General features: G+C 40.3%; 1 protein-coding gene across 2 annotated transcripts in view; it reads right to left on the bottom strand.

Annotated features, from left to right (window-relative positions):
- Positions 1-488: 488 nt before the first annotated feature.
- The window catches only part of usp49 (ubiquitin specific peptidase 49), a 68,198-nt gene continuing 55,615 nt past the window's right edge, over positions 489-13,071 (bottom strand). Inside the window, exons 4-7 of one of the 2 annotated variants that reach the window (XM_072563723.1) lie at positions 10,688-10,886; positions 9,729-9,837; positions 5,748-5,968; positions 489-4,486 (exon numbers count right to left, since the gene is read on the bottom strand). In XM_072563723.1, the coding sequence (XP_072419824.1) occupies positions 4,293-4,486; positions 5,748-5,968; positions 9,729-9,837; positions 10,688-10,886 (723 nt within the window). In that variant the 3' untranslated portion in view covers positions 489-4,292. The remainder of the gene's footprint in view (positions 4,487-5,747; positions 5,969-9,728; positions 9,838-10,687; positions 10,887-13,071) is intronic. The other variant, XM_072563724.1, reaches the window with a different exon arrangement.

Raw genomic sequence — 13,071 nt, 5'->3', positions numbered from 1 at the left:
CAATTGAGCTATTCAATGTGGAATTGCAAACCTAATAAGTGGAAAAGCTATTCCACAATTGGCAAAGCTTTGTCGCTCTTTTTGAAACGGCAAAGAACCAGAATAGTGTCTGTGAGGCCAGACACAATCAGATTGTCCTGCCAAAATAAAATAAAATAAATCTTAAATTGGATAGTTAAGCCAGTACTGCACTAGAGAACGAACTACAGACAAAATTTCTTTAGGGCAGAACTGTACCACATAGGAAGCCCCAGATAGAATATTTAGGTCAAGTTTGCAATTGAAGGAATAGCCACATGAAGGGTAGCCCTGTGCTGAAGGAAATCTTGTGTGGATGTTTAGGACAGAGCTGAAAATGTGTTGCTGGAAAAGCACAGCAGGTCAAGCAGCATCCAAGGAGCAAGAGAATCGACGTTTTGGGCATGAGCCCTTCTTCAGGAATCCTGAAGGAGGGCTCATGCCTGAAACGTCGATTCTCCTGTTCCTTGGATGCTGCCTGACCTGCTGCACTTTTCCAGGAACACATTTTCAGCTCTGATCTCCAGCATCTGTAGTCCTCACTTTCTCCTGGATGTTTAGGACAGCAAATGTAATGACTGCGCTAAATATTGGTATCATCTTAATATATTCTCCACTCCATTATTCAAAATCAATGGCAAAGGTAATTTAAGACATCACTGGGTGGCATTATGAGCTTGCAAAATTTGTTTCTCATGTTCATTTTTATTTCATATGGTAGATGTAACAAGGTGGTGGTTTTGGCTGATTACCTTGCTCTCCAATGTTCAGCACTGTTATTGCATAAAAAGTTTTGCCTAAGATAAATGAAAAGGATCATCAACCTATAGCACCATTTCAGGCTCAATTTTCAGTGAAGTCAAACCTAAGTAAGTTATTTGAGCTGGTGTTTGAATACATTTCCTTCTATTATTCTGCTTTGGGATTGTTTTCCACTCCAAACAACTGGAGAGGAGCCTGGAATCAAATAACACAAAACTGTCTGGTCGTGCAATTTCTGAAAGCCCGGTGGGCAAAAAGCAAATAACTTTTAACCAAACACGAGCTGTACCTGTATCGTAATAGGGATGAGGACTCGTTTACAGAAACCCATATAGCTTTCTACATCCAAATTCATTTTAGATGCATGGTACAAAGTTACAACTTGCAAGCAGGTACCAAGAGTACAGAAATGGGGACCCAGCTCTGACTTTATTTTGATACATGTCAACTGGCTTTCAGATTAAATTCAATGACTGATGAGCAGGCAGGTGCTGCATGCAATTTGTTACATAAAAAGCTCAGCCACTGACTGTTCTGGGCACCACAGTAGCATTTATGCACCATATTCTATTGAGCTTACAGAAACAACATAATCAGTACTTGTCGTTTCCTTTTATGTGGCTCAAATTGGACTTTTTGATATTTCCAAGAGGATGTAAAAGGTTGTCATGGTTTGCAAATTGCTAACAAGTTGGCAGTTCATTATCAAATGATATGCATAGAGGATCTGAAGCATTTGTGTTGGTGGAAAGCAGACGGGTACCTCGCTATAACAAACTGATATACATGGCCTCCCGTGTTAGCTGTCACACTAAATATGAAATATCTTAAGTTTTGAAGCACCATTGTTTGTTCATGTTAGAAATCAACAAAGCAAGTGATAGCCAGCAGTGATTCAAGTGACCAAGTGAACCAGAATCTAGATTAGATTACCTACATTGTGGAAACAGGCTATTTGGACCAACAAGTCCACATCGACCCTCCAAAGAGTAACCAATCCAAACCTATTCCCCTATCCTATATTTACCCCTGACTAAGGCAATTTAGCCTGGTCAATTCACTTAACCTGCATATTTTTGGATTGTGGGTGGTAGACCCGGGGAGAACATGCAAACTCTACATAGACAGTAGCCCAAGGTAAGAATCAAACCTGGGTCCCTAGCGCTGTGAGGCAACATCAATCACTGAGGCACTGTGCTGCTGTAAGATGGGCAGAGCAACCGATGCCACCAAGTTTACAATTGGTTCCTGTCGTGCAGTGGTAGTGTTCCTATCTCTAGGGTAGAAGGCCTGGGTTTAAGTCCCACTTATTCCACAGGTGTCTGAACAGGTTAAGTAAAAATATCTACAACTGGGAGGATGGATTGCAGTGAGGGGAAGCAGTACATTCCAATAGCACAGCAAATTCTAAACTTAAGGAGAAGATAAGAAAGTAAAAAAGGCAAGAGTGAATTCAAATTTGTCTCAACAAATATTTAAAACTTTCATCCTCCTGAGTACTTTGCCAGTTCACTGTCTGAGTTGCTGGATGAAGGATGGCAAAACAGAGAGCAATCTGTCCCCTGAGGAACAGGAAAGGATCAGCCAGAGAGAAAAAAAATCATTGCGCAGGCATAGGGCGATCTCCAGCCGAGTGATGCACTGGCACCAACCTGGGAGCCAAATGCTGAACCTCTCAAAAATCCCACTTGGAAAAGGAATAACAAATTCAAATAAGATTTAAAACTCAGTGGCACCATATTTCACGCAGCTTTACCCATCTCCCCTAAGGTGCATCGAACTAAGTCAGGAAAAAAAAAAGACAACAAACCAAACTTCTCACCGTTGTATATGTATCAGCGACTTGACAACAGCAGATCTCCTCCCTCTTCCCTCTCTCCTCCCCCCCACTTGCGCCTTTCTCTCTCTCTCTGGTTTATTATGCTGGCACACTACAAACGTATACTAAATTCCTCCTTTTCTCGCTCCTCCCTTTGAAGGAGGTGACCCACGCTACAGTGCAGGCCCACAAGCGCTCAGCATCTTGTGTTGACAGAACGTGCCTGACATGAACAGGCACAACTTCCAGCAGCAACTGGGGCTATTCCTCACTGATTTTCGTTCCAACCCACCTCGTCTAGGGACACTACTATCATTATACTGGGAAAGATTAGTTAACTCAGTGAGATCCCAGGAGCAGACAAAGGAATTGCCCAACCAATGCTGTTGCAACCCACTGTGGCCAACAGCCCTTGGGGCAACATTACTCTGAAAACTGGGAATATATTCAAACCTGCTAGCTGTAAGGCAGCAGAATTGTGTTTTTGTTTTGTTCTGAATAGTCCGAATTCCTAAAAGAATTATCAAAGTTAAACCAAATCTTAATGGAAAAGGGAGGTCACACAATTGGCAAAGACTACTTACACATGTAAAATCATATTGAATCAAATTAATCTCCCACATTTATTTTGAAATTGTTGCAAAAATCATAACTTACAGTTCCAAAGCTGCCATGTTATTGTTGCATGATCAGCTACGCACATACTATATAAAGACCAGGACTTGGCTGAAAACGCTAAATCCCTACCCTCACACAAAATCCATACAAAAGCTCAGGCAAGGAAGAGTTTGCAGAAGTGCATTGAATCACTATGGCTGCTTTAACTCCCAAGAACAGTGTGTTCTGAAGCGATCAGACTCACAACAGAGGGATTTACATTATCAGAAAAAGAACATCTTATAAAGTTTCATACAAGCCTGTAAGTAGTTTTAGTGAGGAGACTGGTGTTGTAAGTAATTCTTCAAAGCACGAGTCCTTACACTTAAATAAAGTACAAAATCATAAAATGAGAGCAAAGGGACAAGGATTTCTCTTGTGGTTTCTTCACTGTTCTGCAGCATTAGCGGCAAGTCATAGCTGGTACAATGGAGCCTGAAATAATTAGTGCAGGGTCAATGCAAATGTGAAACAGCCCTAGCCATGATGTGAAAATGCAGAATTAGTGAATCAGATCAAGCTTAGCTTGCTATTGCACCACAGGGAGTAAACAATTCTGCATCCAGTACACAATGAGAATGGGTTGAACACGCGTACCTATGTTCAGTCAGTGAATCATGTGGTAAACAAAGGCACCTTCTGGGAGTTAAAGGATGAAAGCAAGTATCAGAAATGTTGCATCTCAAGATTAGCCAGCAACATAAACGTTGACAATAGATGTGCCACCTTTTGTTTTGGGGGGAGTGGATGGGGAATAAGAAAAACTTTTGCAACAGGAATGTTGATACCATACACATCCACATCATCTGACCTGGGACAGTTGGACACTTTGAAAAAAACCATTTTAATTGACAAGTACGGAATTAAACCCTACCATATTATGCATAGGAAGGCTATATATGCTTCAGTAAACGAGCCCTATGGCAACTGTAGCCCGCAAGAGAACACATCTGTGTTTGATCAGCCCCAACATGGTTCCCAATGGCTGATGCTGGATGGTTTCAGTGAATTCCAATAATGATTTTTGCACCCCATGCTAGGGGAAGGTCAGTCTCCTGTTCTTCTCTGGATTTCTGGTTGGCACCTGAGGTTCAGAATGCATGTCTGTGACAAACCCCACTCTGTTCTGCACGGTTCTTTGAGTGTAAAAGAGAATGTAGGCTTGGGTCTTGCACACGTCCTCCACACTGCACACATTTAGCTTAGAGTCATTACAGTGGACCCAAAACTCTAAAGAGGGAAAAAAAGATACAGCAGACTTGTAAAATGTAGTGTTTCTTATTTTCAGAATATTTATTCATATAGAATATGTCAATTAAATTACGTATAGTCTGATATGCAACTGCACTCCCCCACAAATCCTAAAGTCTTATCCACTCCTCATTTCACTCTTGCGGATGCCACTCCCTCCTTGAATGACACTAGCCTTCTGTTATTTTATCCAAATGGCCATTCTCCTTCTGTTCAGACAGGGTCAGTGGGCTACAGGATGGAAGCTATTTCATCTGTGGACTTGTTCTACACCACTAAATGCACTTTGTTAAGCCAGTCTGACCTACATCACATCTTTGGGAAAAAGTGATCAGAAGAAATATAACATCTTGGAAGTTTTGAAATAGTTGGAGGAGGAAAGTAACAGACTGGAGTAAGATTGTTTTGCACTTTTCATTATTATTTAGCTATTTTATTTCTTTTCTGGTTTAGCTATTTCAAGCAAACACTCCTCACTGTGATAAATCATTCACCTCAAATAATCCTTTTCAAAATAGAGAACGGCAACAAATTGTTCAAACATATTCTACAAAACTGCAACAATCATATTTTCTCTTGCAGGATTCAGAAAGAAGCAAACTTGAAAGTGGGGAGAATGATAAGATAGTCTTTTTGCAAGTTTGAGACAGACAGCATTCAGTAAGCAAGACTGACAACTTCACTGCACATATTGGTGTCACCACAGGAAATAATTGACATTTGTGCAATTGTGGTCATAACTAAAATGATGACACTTAAACTCAAGTGATTTTCTTTAGAGAGGACTATGCTCATTCCTAATTTGGAATATCTCGCTTAGAAGGGGAAGATAGCTAACATACACTATGATTCATTGGAAGCTGCAGTTAAGAAGGAAATTACTACGTTTGATGCCAATTTTGGATGATGGCCAACAACCCTTTGATAACTCAAAAAAAGTCATCGTTCTGGTTCTGCCAGGTAAATGGAGGTTGACAGGCTACTCGTACTCAGAGGGCATCATAGTCAGGCAAGACTATCTTCTTAAGGACATTCTTTTGAGCAGTGGACACGTCAATACAATCAGGAGTGGGATGCCAAGTTTTTCAACTGGGCACTGTGGTACCCACTATAAAATCCACCCTGCTGAGTATGAATTCAGAAATGACTCCGGGAGCTTTGAGTCGAGGGGAAGAGCTCCATCATTGTACTTCCATAGTAATGGATATTTAAGACCCTTTCTCAATAAAAGTATACTGACCTCCTTCTGTGTTGTAGCAGTACGCGGTATAGTGTCCTGAGCCAAATCCTTTTCCATGATGCATCACCACAGCTGAGAGGTCATATATGAAGCTTTCCTTGCCAAGAGTGGAGGAAGAGTCCCTGCAGCAGTAAGGCTCCATGTTTAATACCTGGTCAAAGTTGACATGCACCCCTATCTTCTCACGATGGTTGCGGCCAGACCACCTAAAAACACAGTAGCTGCATCAAGAGGGAAATAAGGAACACGAGTACAGTACATCAATGCCCTGTAAAAAATACTGATTCGGTATAAGATAACCAGATAAAAATAAGTCATTTTATTAGTTTGTTTAAATACAACAATTCCCAACAACAAAAGGTGAAAAGTTTAATCTTTGGTGCGTGCTGAGTTAGCTATCTCAGCCACAGCAGGGATATAGACTTCCCACGGTAGGAAAAGCAGCAAATATAATGAAAACCGTATTAACCAGGATAGCACCTCCTGATCGCAGCTCAGTACCTCAGCAGAAAGTTGTGCACAAGGACAGGAGATGCCTTGACTACGATGCATTCCAAAATAGCTTAACACTTCCACAATATCTTAATGCAGAATTGCTTACTGCTGTGATGTTTAGCATTGCATTCACTGTTACAGGGACACACAAATAACCTATCCTTGGGGCAAGGAACTAGAGAATGACCAACAACCATGAAATGCTTCCCCTACATTCCCTTCACTGGTTTCTGAAACTGTCTGGTTGTGTTAAGATTGCTGCAGGACCTTGCATAGACCTAACTCACAGGTTGCCTCTTCGCCCACTGTGTGTCACACTCTCGAGTGCTGCTGTCTGCACTCCTACAAAACCTGGAAGGAACTGTGGAACCCATGTTTTAATACCAAAAAAGGATAAACACTTGCAGGAGGCAAGAGGAAGAAAGGGGGAGAAATAAAGTGAGGAAAATAAAGAGGGCATTTACACATCGGTTTATTTAACAGGGTAAAAATTAGGCCCACAGAACAAATGCATCAATTGGTAAAAGCAAGGGAATATAGTGAATAAAAGGTGTCATGATATCTAACCACAGAGAATTAATTCAAATGAATAAAGGTATAAAATATCAGTTGTCGCTGGGGCAATGAAACAGAGCACCAATACATAGTGCTAAACCTAGAGCAAAATTCTGTACCAGAACAGCAATGCTATACAGCAGGCTCTTGTTTATGGGGCAGATTCGATTGGGAAGAGGAGAATCAAAAGGAAGCCCTTGACCAGGGATGGGGAACCTGCAGCCTTCTGGGCCATTGTGTGTGGCCTTTTGAATGAATCTAAACTTTGCAGAACAAATCTTTTATTTTTTATTAATATGTTTTTTTCGTCCTTTATTTTTATTTTAATCTTAAAATGAATGCATTTAAAATACCAGAGAGTAAAAGAAAATTCAGCAAAATAATCCTCACAGACTGACTGCCACAATTAGAAAATTGGTAAGTCATGAGGGCTAAAACTGCAGACCCCCATGCTGCAACCAAATATTCAAATGCTTTCCTACAAAAAGCAGTCAGAACAAAGATTAGTTAACTTTAGAATTAACATTTTTTTTCATTTTTTAAAAGTTAGTACATAGTAGTTAGATTTTTACAAAATAATGTGAATTTTGAAGAATATATAATTGAAGTTTCTTGGATGCGGCCTTATTAGATTACAACAAACATAATGCGGCCTTCCAACACGAAAAGGTTCCCCACCTCTGCCTTAGACCAATCTCTCAGGTAAAATGCTGCTGCTTTCCAAAGTTAAATAAGAGTGATATCAAAATACTTCTGACACGAAGTCACTGGAGAGAACGAGACCTACGTCCAAAGATCTGTTCAACAGCTGGGTTTTAAGAATTGAATTTAGAAGTGGAAAAGCACAAATTGAAAAGATTTGTAGGTCTGGAAGAGGCTAAGTAGATAGGGGAAAATCAGAAAACAAGGAGGAGAATTTCAAACTTAAGACAATGTCAGACCAGGAGGTCAGAAATACAGAGGAACCTCGATTATTGGAATATCGGATTATCTGAAGGAAATTTGAGGTCCCAATAGAAACATTACATCAAAGATGCGTTTCCAACACTGATCGTGTCTTTTGTTTACAGTGATTAAACAGGCACCATCTCCAAATGACTGACCACCTGCCCATTCTCTCTCCCCATACCTTCCCTGGAGTTCTATAGAGGGATATATCCTAAACCCCGCCCTTCCCCAAATAATCTGCACAGGACAAATGTGGAACCTATCAAAAAGTTACAGTAAAATGTTGTGTGGGGGGTAAGCAGCGTTGAACAGGGATGGGGGCAGCGGCGTTGGGGGTGATGTTGGAGGGGCAGGTGGTGTTGGACATGTTTGGGGGCGGGCGGGAGCGGTGTTGGATGGAGTTGGGGGCGCAGGGGGTGTGCTGCTATCTCCTGAACGGTGGGCAGACTTTAAAAACTCTGTGCCCCACAGGAAAGGCATTTAATCGATTAGCTGAATAATCGATTATCCGAACAAAATAATGTCCATCCATCTTGTTCGGATAATCGAGGTTTCCCTATACAGGGAATGAGATCCAGAGCAAGTTGAGATACAAGCAGTGTTGTGGATGAGCATAAACTTATATGGGATGGATGTTAGAAGGCCAGTCAGGACAGCATTGAAATTATCAAGTATCAAAGGCAAGGTTGTCAACTCCAATCGTGAATGCACTGAGATAGGAACAAGAGTTCAGCAATGTTGTGGACTGAAAGTACACAGGCTTGGTGATGGTGCAGATACATTGTCAGAAACTTACTCTTCAAGGTGAAGAGCAACAACGGTGCTGAAAGCTATTTCTCAACTTAAAACAGCTCGAGAGATGGAAGTAGTGGTCAGGGAGCACTAAAGAATTGTATTAGGAGGAGGAAACTTCTGTGCATCCAATATTGACTGCCAGACAAGTAGTATGATAAATCAAAGACAGGCCAGGAAAGGATGCTGTGAGGATATGCTGTCTGCTTCGCCAAGACTGTACACTACTGCAGAAATGGACAATTCATGCAATATGCATTTAATATCCCTGTCACGCCTAGAGTAATCAATCAATAAATAGACAATGTTTTGCTGCATCAGTGCTCCGGCAACAAATGGTTACTAACATGAGGAACTTAGCCTTCTCATACACAGTACAAATGCCATCATCTGCTTTTCACTAATGAAAGACAGAGCACCAATTCTCTTAGGATTTTCCAACTTGTTTCAGTCTGTGGTAACTTCAGTTCAAGGTTAGCTTATCATATTGATAAAATTAAATATCAAATACATTTATTTTAGGGGGTGTCCAAGGAACTCCCACATTTATGCAATGTGCATTTAAGAGGAATGAAAAGATTTGTAAGAAATCTTTAATTCAATATGTATTTTAAAAAAAACAAAACGGACTGAATATTGCAGAAACTAGTCTGCAACTAGAATGGTCTCACTGATGACTCAACATGCTGACTACACTAAGCTCAGATTCTAATCAAAATGAAGTTATTTTCTTGGAAAGAGTAAAGAAGAATTAAAAACTTTTATTTCATGCCTTCCAATGAAGCGTCCTTCTGAAGTGTAATCGCTGTGTAATGCGGCACCTAAGTTTGAGTGAGCATCTCCTACAAACAGCAAGATGATAATTGTTGGATAATTTGTTTTCAGTGATGTCGATTATGGGATAACTATCGGTCAAGACACCAGGGATAACTTCCCTAGTCTTCTTTGAAATAGCGCCATGGAATTCTTTGCAGATGCCAATACAGCAGACAGCATTTTAGCTTAAGTTTAATCTGAAAGATTGCACTTCTGATAGTGCAGTTTCTGGTGTGGGACTTGAACACAGATTTCTAATTCAAGAGTGCTCTCCATTTGAGCACTGAAATGACAAACGTACCAATTAAAATAGTCATAGATTAAGCAACTGTGATAGGAACACAAGCTTTTGCAGCTGCTGCAAATTCATCTTACCTGAATCTTTTAAGGTGCAGACGGAGGACCTGAGGTAGTCTGTATATCATTAGCTGTTTTTGAGCTTCTGTCAGGACGAGGGGCTTTGGCGAGGATTTTCTTCGTTTACCTGAGAGATAATTAGCCAGAATTATATAAAATTCATAGCAAAGAAACAGGACATTTGGCCCAATTGCTCTATGCTGTTGCTTATGTATCACTTTAACTGATATTTTACTGAAACAGACAAAGAGAAGGGTAATCATACTTTCAGATAAAAGTACTTAAGATCAGATGCACTGGTATACATCACTGTCCTACTTATAGCAATGCTTCACAGCTTAAGTTTGTTCTGTGACAAGGAACGCTTTGTTGTTGTTAAAAGTCTAGACCAAACAGTGTGCTGAGTGGACTAATCCTTCGATGCAAATGTTCAAAAGGTATTTTTGATCTAACAGTAATTGAGAACAATACAATGACAACTAGAAAAATACATGGTAAAAGAAGTATGAATCTGTGTGTTATCTTAAGGTCCCATAAAGTGGCCACAATTTAGTATTTTTCCCAATGCTTCAGTTTGTTGAAGCAGTGAATAGCCATACAGGCCAGAAAAATTCCAGAGATGATCCCTGTCCTTATGAAGTCTTGCCATCTCTGTATGGGCACTTCAAATGCTGTCAGAACCTTTAGAATCATAATTCCTGCTCTTGCTTTCCATTTAGTGATTATCGTTGCTTATGTAAGCATAGTCAGGACAGGATTAGCTGTGGATAGTCCGGGATCAAGTCTCACTTGCTTTGGAAGTGTGTCATAACATATCTGAACAGGGCAAGAGGGGCTTATTAAAAACAAAAATTCTAGGCACATCTAAGAATATACTTATTCCACAGGTGCAAAAGTCTTGAGTACTTCAAGTCTGGATAGCAAGCGTCAGAGAGCTCATCGGAGAGGAAAGCTCACTTAAAAGGAGCACTGCTTACTGTTGCACTGGTCGCAAGCGTAAATCCTTCCTTCCAAAGCCTCTGTTTCTGTAAACTTTGCCAGCATTTCTGTCAGAGTGCATTCTTTAAGTTGAGTAGCACCCTTCTGAAGACAATGATAACGCTCTGGAAACTCCAGTGAAAGATCCCAAAATGGTTCAATGGTGTTGGATTTGTAGTTGCATGTCAGGCACGTGACCTGTAGAAAGGGATAATAATATAAACAGATTTCCTAGAATACTAAAGATGACTTACCCCATAAAATGACTTATGGTTTATAGCACAAATAAGGCCATTCTATCCATCTGTGTCAATTCTCTCGAAAGCATACTTATCCATCATTTCCTGGAAAAGTGCAATCTTGGTCTTCACTAGTAAAGGGATTCTATGTTCGCCAACTTTGAAGCAAGCCACTTCCATTATATTCCATTTTCATATGACTTGAAATTGTTGACCACTTCTGAACGATGCTATGGCTAGAGAAAATAGCCTCTCTCTGTTCACCCTTTCAAAATTATTTAAAATTTACTTTAAAGCTGTACCTAAATTTCTTATTCTGGATTAGTGGTGCTGGAAGAGTACAGCTGTTCAGACAGCATCCAAGGAGCTTCAAAATCGACGTTTCGGGCAAAAGCCTAAATTTCTTGGTCAACAGGTAAAGTCAGAACATAGCTTTCAATTTTAATTTCCAATCTTTGGGATCAACTTGGTGACCCTATGATCATTTTCTTTCTAGACAGGACAGCCAAAACTGAAAATCACTGCTGATCTAACCATTGCTCAGTTTAGTAACAGGAACATAGGACAGGTAGCCATTCAGCCCCTCGAGCCTGTTTCACCTTTCAATGAGATCACAACTGATCTGTAGCCTAGCTCCATATACCTGCTTTTAGCATATATCCCTCAATACCTTTGCTTAACAAATATCTATCTAGAGGTAAAAACAATGACTGCAGATGCTGGAAACCAGATTCTGGATTAGTGGTGCTGGAAGAGCACAGCAGATCCTTGAATGCTGCCTGAACTGCTTTGCTCTTCCAGCACCACTAATCCAAATATCTATCTAGATTTAAAATTAACAGGTTCCACTGCAGTTTGGGGAGCAGAGTTATAAACATCTACTATCCTGTGTGTAGAAGTGCTTCCCAACATCTCTACTGCATGGTCTGGTCCTAATTCTCACTATGTGCCCTAGTTCTAGAATCCTTAACCAGTGGAAATACTTTATCTTTATCCACCCCGTCTTTCCCTGTTAATATCTTGATGGCTTCAATCAGCTCACTTCTTAACCTTTTACATTCTAGAGGAAACAGACCTAATGTGTGTAATCTTGGCTCGGAATTTAACCTGTTGCCTGGATCTGCTGACAGTACTCCAAGTGGTGTCTAACAAGGGTTTTGTACAACTGCAGCATAGCTTCTGCATCCTTGTACTCCTGTTCTCTAGATATAAAGGCCAGCATACCATTAAGCTTTCTTGAATATTTTCAGCAACAGTTCATGACATTTTAAAGATCTATGCACCTGAACCCACCCTCTCACAAAGTATCTTTCAACATTCACTGTATTTAATTTCATGGTATCTAGAAAGTCACATGCTCCGTCCCTTGTCAGTCCAAAATGGATAACCTCACACTTGCTTATAAAGAATTTTATCTGCCTCAATTTTGCCCATTCATTATCAATATCCCTTTGAAATTGTACGCTCTCATCTACACTGTCTACAATGCCATTGAACTGTGTGTCATCAGCAAACTTGATATACAACTTTCTATGTCATTAACCAAGTCGTTAATAAATAATGTGAATAATCGGGAGGTTCTAACACAGATTCTTACGGGACTTAAAAACAAACTGCTGGAGAAACTCAACAGGTCAGGCAGCATCTGCAGAGAATAAGCAGAGCTAACGCTTCGGGTCCAACGACCTTTTATAAGACACTTTTTATCTTATCTCCAAGATGAGAGTTCTCCAGCAACTTCTGTTTTTGCTTCAGATTTCCAGCATTCAGAGTTCTTTCATTTTTTCCCCTGTGGGACACCACTGGTCACATCTTGCCAATTTGAGGACCTCTCCATTATCCCTCCTTTCTGTTGCTTGCCAACCAATTTTCTAGCCATGTCAATAATTTAGCCTCAATTCTGTTGGTGTCTACCTTGGCTAACAGTCTCTTATGTGGGACTTGATCAAATGCCTTCTCAAAGTCCATATAAATAACGTCCACATATTCACTTGTTCACTACCCAAGTTACCTCTTCAAAAAATTCAATAGGGTTTGTCAGGCATGACCTACCTATCATGAATCCATGCTAACTCTCCCTGATTAACTGAATACGTGAGACTCTGTTACCATCCTTAATTACAGACTCGCCACTACAGATGTTA

The sequence above is a fragment of the Chiloscyllium punctatum genome, chromosome 45 (genome assembly GCF_047496795.1).
Source record: "Chiloscyllium punctatum isolate Juve2018m chromosome 45, sChiPun1.3, whole genome shotgun sequence".
Taxonomy (NCBI): domain Eukaryota; kingdom Metazoa; phylum Chordata; class Chondrichthyes; order Orectolobiformes; family Hemiscylliidae; genus Chiloscyllium; species Chiloscyllium punctatum.
The sequence above is the reverse complement of the archived record's forward strand: the minus strand, read 5'-3'. Positions and strand labels throughout refer to the sequence as shown.